Raw genomic sequence first — 9127 nt, 5'->3', positions numbered from 1 at the left:
AAATGTTTCTCCTTCGCCGAGGCTAGCGAAGATTAGAAGGCGGAAAAAACGCACTCGGGATGAGATGTTCTCAGAGCTACTGCTGTCCTCCCACACTGACAGAGCACACCAGAATGCGTGGAGGCAGACGATGTCACAGTGCAGGAAAGCACAACAGGAACGCGAGGAGAGGTGGCGGGCTGAAGAGGATAGGTGGCCTTAGCTTGCTGACAGAAGGCAAGAGTCGATGCTCCGACTGTTGGAGCATCAAACTGATATGCTCCAGCGTATGGTTGAGCTGCAGGAAAGGCAGCAGGAGCACAGACCGCCGCTACAGCCCCTGTGTAACCAACCGCCCTCCTCCCCAAGTGCCATAGCCTGACGCCCAAGAACGCGGTGTGGGGGCCTCCGGCCACCCAGCCACTCCACCCCAGAGGATTGCCCAAGCAACAGGAAGCTGGCCTTCAATAAGTTGTAAAGTGCAGTGTGGCCTTGTCCTTCCCTCCTCCCACACCCCACCCTGAGCTTCCCTCCACCCCCACCCCTCCCGGGCTACCTTGGCAGTTATCCCCCTATTTGTGTGATGAATTAATAAAGAATGCATGAATGTGACTTTATTGCCTCAGCAAGCAGTGATCGAAGGGGGAAGGGGAGGGTGTTTAGCTTACAGAGAAGTAGAGTGAAGCGGGGTGTGTGTGTGGGGGGGGTTCATCACGGAGAAACAAACAGAACTGTCACACTGTAGCCTGGCCAGTCATAAAACTGGTTTACAAAGCTTCTCTGATGCACAGCACGTCCTGCTGTGCTCTTCTAACCGCTCTGGTGTCTGGCTGCGAGTAATCAGCAGCCAGGCAATTTGCCTCAACCTCCCACCCCGCCATAAATGTCTCCCCCTTACTCTCACAGATATTGTGGAGCGCACAGCAAGCAGTAATAACAATAGGAATATTGGTTTCGCTGAGGTCTGAGTCAGCAAACTGCACCAGCGAGCTTTTAAATGTCCAAATGCACAGTCTACCACCATTGTGCACTTGCTCAGCCTATAGTTGAACAGCTCCTGACTACTGTCCAGGCTGCCTGTGTATGGCGTCATGAGCCATGGCATTAAGGGGTAGGCTGGGTCCCCAAGGATAACTATAGGCATTTCAACATCCCCAATGGTTATTTTCTGGTCTGGGAAGAAAGTCCCTTCCTGAAGCTTTTGAAACAGACAAGAGTTCTTGAAAACGCGAGCATCATGTACCTTTCCCGGCCATCCCACATTGATGTTGGTGAAACGTCCCTTGTGATCCACCAGTGCTTGCAGCAGCATCGAGAAGTACCCCTTTTGATTTATGTACTCGCTGGCTTGGTGCTCCAGTGCCAAGATAGGGATGTGGGTTCGGTCTATCGCCCCACCACAGTTAGGGAATCCCATTGCAGCAAAGCCATCCACTATGACCTGCACATTTCCCAGAGTCACTTCCCTTAATATCAGCAGATCTTTTATTGCGTGGGCTACTTGGATGACACCAGTCCCCACAGTAGACTTGCCCACTCAAAATTGATGCCCAACTGACCAGTAGCAGACAGGCATTGCAGGCTTTCACAGGGCTATCGCCACTCGCTTCTCAACTGTCAGGGCAGGTCTCATCTTGGTATTCCTGCACTTCAGGGTGCGGGAAAGCAACTCAAAGTTCAAGGAAAGCGGCCATACGCATGCTAAAGTTTCTCAGCCACTGTGAATCATCCCATACCTTCAACACTATGCAGTCCCACCAGTCTGTGCTTGTTTGTCGGGCCCAGAATTGGCATTCCACTGTATCAACCAGCCCCCCTGCCGCCATGATGTCCCAATTGCCACAGCCCATGCTTTCAGGAATGTCTCTGTCCATGTCCTCATCACAATCGTCCTCGTGCTGGCGTGTCTTAGCCCGGTTCTGCACATACTCCAGGATAATGTGCGAGGTGTTTACAATGCTCACAACAGCAGCAGTGAGCTGAGCAGGCTCCATGCTTGCCGTGCTATGGTTTCTGTATGGATAACCAGGGGAAAAGGCACAAAATGATTGTCTGCCGTTGCTTTCACGGAGGGAGGGCGGAAGGGAAGGAGGTGCAACTGATGACATGTACCCAACACCACCCATGACGATGTTTTTGCCCCATCAGGCATTGGGCACTTAACCCAGCATTCCAATGGGCGGAACTGTGGGATAGCTATACACAGTGCACTGCTCCGTAAGTCGATGCTAGCCATGGTATTGAGGGTGCACTCCACCGACTTAATGCACTTAGTGGGGACATACACAATCGACTGTATAAAATTGATTTCTAAAAATTGACTTCTATAAAATCAACCTCATTTCATAGTGTAGACATACCCTCAGGCCAGTGGTTCCCAAATTGGGGTTCACGAACCGGGTTTGCACAGTGTTATGGGGTGGGGGGGTCACCAGAAAAATTTCCTTAATGGCGTCCAGAGGACCCCATGCATGGGAGGCAGCAGGTGTGACCCAGTTGCCGACCAGACAGCCCAAGCCCTGTGGAGCACTGAGTGGGCAGCCGAGCACTAGTCAGCACGGGGCCATCAGCCCGAACCCCACAGAGCACGCAGCCAAGCCCCGGTCAGTGGAAGCGCCGGCAGCCTGTGTCCCATGCAGCGCGGGGAGGCAGCTGGGACCAGCAGCCCAAGGCCCAGCGGTCAGCAGGTGCCAGCAGCCCGAGCCCCGTGGAGTGCAGAGCCGGGAGTCCAGACCGGCATGGGGCCAGCAGCCTGAGCCTCATCGCAGGCAGGGAGGCAGCTGGGACCCCTGTCCTTGGCAGATGGGAAGTTGGGTGGCATGAGGGGCAGAATGCGCAGGGGCCATGCTGTATGTGGGGGGTGGTTCGGGCTAATTTGTCCCTTGTGGGGCACCCTCCTAGGGATGGCCCTGGTGGTGGAAGAAAAGGTGTTTGCGCGCCAGACCAGCTGGAACCAGGTAGTAGTCAATGTAGCAGCATTCAGGTACTTCAGTAATTTGATCCTAAGTCATTTTCTCTGGAGTGCTATTTTGCTTCAGTGAGAGATGAGTGAATGTTAGCATCACACTGAGGAGATTTAAACTTAAATCCCTGGAAATATTCATTTTTAGGAGGGGGATCATGAGAGTTCACATTATTGTGAAAGGGGATTGTGGGTTGTTAAAGTTTGGGAACCACTGCCTTAGGCCAAAGTCTACCACTATTTACACGTGTGCAGCCAATTAACTTCTATACCATTGCCTGGGTGTGATTCATGAATAATTTGGCATGGTAACTTTAGCCCTGACTACAAATAGTGAGAGTTGATCTCCAATGATGGAATAGATGGAGATGGGCCATGTCTTGCAGGGTGGTGACCCAGACAATTTGTAGATCACAGCAGACACATTGAATTGAAGTTTGGAATCCATTTCTTTGGCTCCATCCTCATGGTGATGGCGCATGATCATTACATTGCAGTCCACAAACACTGCTGTCATCCAAGTAGCCAATGCAATCACTGACATTCTGTTATCAAGGGTAGTGACTCTGGGAAATGTGCAGGTCATAGTGGATAACTTTGCTGCAATGGGGTTCCCTAACTGTGGTGGGGTGATAGACGGACTGCATATCCCTATCTTGGCACCAGACCACCTTGCCAACCAGTATGTAAACCACAAGGGGTACTTCTCAATGGTGCTGCAAGCACTGGTGGATCACAAGGGACGTTTCACCGACATCAATGTGGGATGCATGACACTCACATGAAAGGTGCATGACGCTCGCATCTTTAGGAACTCTGGGCTGTTTGAGCAGCTGCAAGAAGGGACTTACTTCCCAGACCAGAAAGTTACCATTGGGGATGTTGAAATGCCAATAGCTATCCTTGGAGACCCAGCCTACCCCTTGCTCCCATAGCTCATGAAGCCGTACACAGGCAACCTGGACAGTAGTAAGGAGCAGTTCAACTATAGGCTGAGAAAGTGCAGAATGGTGGTAGAATGTGCCTTTGGACGTTTAAAAGCTCGCTGGTGCTATTTGCTGACTAGATTAGACCTCACTGCAACCAACATTCCCATTGTTATCATAGAATATCAGGGTTGGAAGGGACCTCAGGAGGTCATCTAGTCCAACCCCCTGCTCAAAGCAGGACCATTAGCACAGTAATTCAATGATACCTAATGCGGGTATGTCTATACAAGTTAAGAAATCACATTCCTAACTCCTAGTGTAGACATACTTTAAAGGCTATGAAAGGTTCCAGAATGACAGCCCTGCAGTCCAATGTTCAGTGTTTAACCCCAGAACAGGTAGAGCACAGGCAGTGCAAGAGACAACTTCCCAAACACACACCGCACCTCTGCCAATGCGCCTCTGTCCTGCCATGGAATCTCAGCTCCAAGCCCAGTCTCTGGTCTCTCTACCATGGCTGCCAACCTGGGGTCCACTGAGTACCAGTTACGATTGTGCTTTGGTTGGGTTTAATGTTGCCACCTGTCCCACCAGACCCTCCCAACCCACATCACTCCATTTATCTTGCTTGCCAAGCACCCTCTTTTCTGCTCCACAGCTTCGTCATGGCGCTTTTCATTTCGGCATTCCTCAGGGTGTAGATGATAGGGTTTAGCATCGGGGTGATAATGGTGTAAAACAAGGCAAAGACCTTATCAACCGCTAAGGTGGTGGAAGGGCGGATGTAGATGAAGAGACAGGGCCCGAACAGTAACACCACCACGGTGATGTGAGAGGTGCAGGTGGCGAGGGCTTTGCGTCTATCCTGAGAGGAGTGTGTCCTCAGAGCGACTAAGATGATAACGTAGGAGATGAGCAAGACAAGGAAGCAGCCCAAGGCAATCATCCCTGTGTTTGCAACAACCATGGCTCCCACCACATGGGTGTCAGTGCAGGCCAGTTTCAGCAAAGGGTAGATATCGCAGAAATAATGGTCAATCTCGTTGGGCCCACAGAAGGGTAGCTGGGTGGTCAGGAGAGTCTGAACCATGGAATGCACAAAGCCCCCCAGCCAAGAGGCCACCACCATCTGGCTGCACCAACGTTGGTTCATGATCGCTGTGTAGCGGAGGGGCTTGCAGATGGCCACGTATCGGTCGTAGGCCATCACCGTGAGGATGAGGATCTCGGTGCAGCCGAAAATGTGCACAGAAAAGAGCTGTGTGATGCAGCCCTGGTAGGAGATTGTCTTGCCCTCTGCCAACAGGTCTGCTATCAGCTTGGGTACGGTGGCAGAGGAGTAGCAGATGTCCACGAAGGACAGGACCGAGAGGAAGAAGTACATGGGCGTGTGGAGGTGCTGGCTGGACTTGACGGTGACTACGATCAGAAGGTTCCCAAGCACGATCACCATATAGATGAGCAGAAACAGGACAAAGGAGACCCGCTGCACAATCGCATTCTTGGAGAGTCCCAAGAGGATGAACACAGTCACGTTGTTTCTGTTCTCCATGTATTCAGCACAGGGGATGGGTCAGAAATAATTCACCTGCATTGACACATAGAAATACCTTACAGTTATTATGGAGCAAGTGCAGTCACTCCATAACTAAGGTTACAACTTATTTCCATTATATGCTTACTCCTGGAATCCCCTCTACAATCCACCAGAAAAGTCATACCGGCCTTAAATTTGGCCAGTTATACCTAGGACCGAGATAGAACTTTTCTGCCAGATTTGAAGTGAATTGGGCAACAAGCACATTAATTATGACATAAATGAGGGTTCTGTTTGCGGGATGCCTATGAACCCTAGGAATAGTTGGGGTTGGATGGGATTTCTCAAGATCACTAGAGAGAGAGTGCCCATAACCAGCTGAGAACGTCTCCAAAGCAACACTCCATTCTTGTGTTTGTGGTCAATATCAATAAAGGATTATAGTGAAGGCTGTCAAGCGATTAAAAAAATTAGTCATGATTAATCTGGTGATTAATTGCACTGTTAAAAAAAATAGAATACCATTTATTTAAATATTTGTGGATGTTTTCTACATTTTCAAATATATTGATTTCAATTACAACACAGACTACAAAGTGTACAGTGCTCACTGTATATTTATTTTTGATTACAAGTATTTGAACTGTATAAAAACAAAAGCAATAGCATTTTTCAATTCCCCTAATACAAGTACTGTAGTGCAATCTCTTTATCATGAAAGTTGAACTTACAAAAGTAGAATTACGTACAAAAAACTGCATTCAAAAATAAAACAATATAAAATTTTAGAGTCTACAAGTTCACTCGGTCCTACTTATTGTTCAACCAATTGCTCAAGACAAACTAGCTTGTTTACATTTGCAGAGGATAATGCTGCCCACTTCTTGATTACAATGTCACCTGAAAGTGAGAACAGGTGTTCTCATAGCACAGTTGTAGCCTGCGTCGCAAGATATGGGTGAGATTCTGTGGCCTGCATTGTGCAGGAGGTCAGACTAGATGATCATAATGGTCCCTTCTGACTTTAAAGTCTATGAGTCTATATTTACATGCCAGATATGCTAAAGATTCATATGTCCCTTCGTGCTTCAACCACCATTCCAGGGGACATGCGTCCATGCTGATGACAGGTTCTGCTCAATAACAGTCCAAAGCAGTGTGGACTGACACGTGTTCATTTTCACTATCTGAGTCAGGTGCCACCAGGAGAAGGTTGATTTCTTTTTTGGTGGTTTGGATTCTGTAGTTTCCCCATCAAAGTATTTCTCTTTTAAGACTTCTGAAAGCATGCTCCCTACCTCATCCCAGATCTTGATTTTTGGAAGGCACTTCAGATTCTTAAACCTTGGGTCAAGTGCTGTAGCTATCTTTAGAAATCTCACACTGGTATTTCTTTGCGTTTTGTCAAATCTGCAATGCTGGGTCATCATCACTGAGACTGCTATAACATGAAATATATGGCAGAATGTGGGTAAAACGGAACAGGGGATGTAAAATACTCCCCCAAGGAGTTCAGTCACAAATTTAATTAACACATTATTTTTTTAACAAGCATCATCTGCATGGAAGCATGTCCTCTGGAACGGTGGCCAAAGCATGAAGGGGCCTATGAATGTTTAGCATATCTGGCATGTAAATACCTTGCAATGCCGGCTACAAAAGTGCCATGCAGATGCCTGTTCTCACTTTCTGGTGACATTGTAAATAAGAAGAGGGCTGCATTATCTTCTGTAAATGTAAATAAATTTGGTTGTCTTAGCAACTAGCTGAACAAGAAGTAGGACTGAGTGGACTTGTAGGCTCTGAAGTTTTACATCATTTTGTTTTTGAGTGCAGTTATGTAACAAAAAAAATCTATATTTGTAAGTTGCACTTTAATGACAAAAAGATTGCAATACAGTACTTGTATGAAGTCAACTGAAAAATACAATTTATCATTTTTACAGTGCAAATATTTGTAATAAAAATAATATACACTTTGATTTCAATTACAACACAGAATGCTATATGAAATGCAGAAAAACTTCCAAAATATTTAATAAATTTCAATCGGCATCTATTGTTTAACAGTGTGATTAAAACTGCGATTAATCACAATTAATTGTTTAAATCACAATTCATTTTTTTTAATTAATCATGTGAATTAACTGTGATTAGTTGACAGCCCTAGTTATAGGATAATCTATCGATCATCTATAGGTCTGCCTATCTGTTTATCATATTTCTTATATGCCAATACTTTGAGAATCATGGTTCCATTGCAAAACAGAGATCTTTTAACTCCAAATATGCAGAATTTGGTGGCTGCTTAATGGATAAAATTATCTCAGGTGCCACATTGCTGATTTTGATTTGTACTATTCTTTCCTTCTTCCGTGAGCATAACTTCCATTAAGTCAGAAGGGAATGATCTGTTACTAGAATGTTGTGTCTAATTCTAGGGCCCTTTAAAAAGGATGTTGAAAGATTGGAGAGGGTCCGAAAGGGAGCTACAGAGGTAATCTGAGGTCTGGAAAACATGTCTGTACAGTGAGAGACTCAGGGTATGTGTACGTGGCAATCAGAGTTGTGATTGCAGCTCATGTAGTCATCCTCAAGCTAGCTTTAACCTAGCTAGTGCAAGTACCAAGAGCAGTGAAGCTGTGGCAGTACAGGCTAGCTGCCTGAGTAAGTACCCAGGGTCCTCAGCAAGCTTGTATAGCCCAGGCTGAAGACCATGCTGCTGTGGCTTTGTGCTATCGATATTCACACTAGCTAGATTAAAGTGAGCTCAGGTATGTGTACATGGGCTACAGTCACACCCCCAGCTGCAGTGCAGGGACCCCCTAAAAGTGTATAATCTATTTAACTAATCAAAGAGAGGATTTAAAAGGTGATTTCATCATGGGCTACCAAAGGGGAGAAGACATCTAATAGGGGACGGCTCTTTAATTTACCAGACAAAGGCATAAGTAGATTTCATTGACTAGAATTCGAAGTTAAAAAAATTCAAATTGGAAAAAAGTGACCTTTTTAACAGAGAGGGTAATTAACCATTGAAACAGCTTCCCAAGGAATGTGGGGTATTTTCTACCTTTTGGAGTCTTCACATGCAGTTTGGATGTCTTTCTAAAGGATAATACTCTAGTTATTTGGTCCAACAGTGTTCATTTACAACATAGGGAAGAATACGCCATCCACTGCAGGAATCTCTGGGTAAAGTTCTCTGGCCTATGTTATGCAGGAGTTTCAGACTAGTCCATAATGGTCCCTTCTGGCCTTAAAAATCTATGAGTATGGAATATGCAGCTGAGCTCTTGTTGCACAGGTAGGAAGTCTCACCTGGGGATCAGAGAGGAATTGACTTTATCAACTAAGCTGAGCTATGAAATAGCGTAACTACTGGTACAACTTTACAATATGTCCCATTGCACTCCTGAATATTAAATAAATCTGCTTTTGAAAAGAAAGTGGCCTCTGGAAGCCCCAAACTTACATGAAGTGTTTTCATTTTTAGAGTTCAGATGAACAAAAGAGCATGCTATTTCAGCTCACGGTCTTCCGTCACACTGTCAATCAGAGATGTGGATGGGTCAGTCCTATCACAAGGTACCACGAATAGTTAATTGTTAATTTTAGATTAAACTTTAAGAAAAAAAGGGAGGGTCTAGCTACTTTACATGGACATTAGAAAACTATTGTCAGCAACAATTCAACAAGTCACAACAGCAACTATTCAAC

General features: G+C 46.1%; 1 protein-coding gene across 1 annotated transcript; it reads right to left on the bottom strand.

Annotated features, from left to right (window-relative positions):
- Positions 1 to 4489: 4489 nt before the first annotated feature.
- On the bottom strand, positions 4490 to 8534 carry LOC123369082 (olfactory receptor 4S2-like). The gene is made up of 2 exons (XM_045014448.1): positions 8481 to 8534; positions 4490 to 5458 (listed from the first exon to the last, which is right to left on the bottom strand). The coding sequence occupies exon 2, from the start codon at positions 5420 to 5422 to the stop codon at positions 4490 to 4492; it is 933 nt and encodes a 310-aa protein (XP_044870383.1). The 5' UTR covers positions 5423 to 5458; positions 8481 to 8534.
- Between the last annotated feature and the right edge of the window lie 593 nt (positions 8535 to 9127).

The sequence above is a fragment of the Mauremys mutica genome, chromosome 4, assembly GCF_020497125.1.
Source record: "Mauremys mutica isolate MM-2020 ecotype Southern chromosome 4, ASM2049712v1, whole genome shotgun sequence".
NCBI lineage: Eukaryota > Metazoa > Chordata > Testudines > Geoemydidae > Mauremys > Mauremys mutica.
The sequence above is the reverse complement of the archived record's forward strand: the minus strand, read 5'-3'. Positions and strand labels throughout refer to the sequence as shown.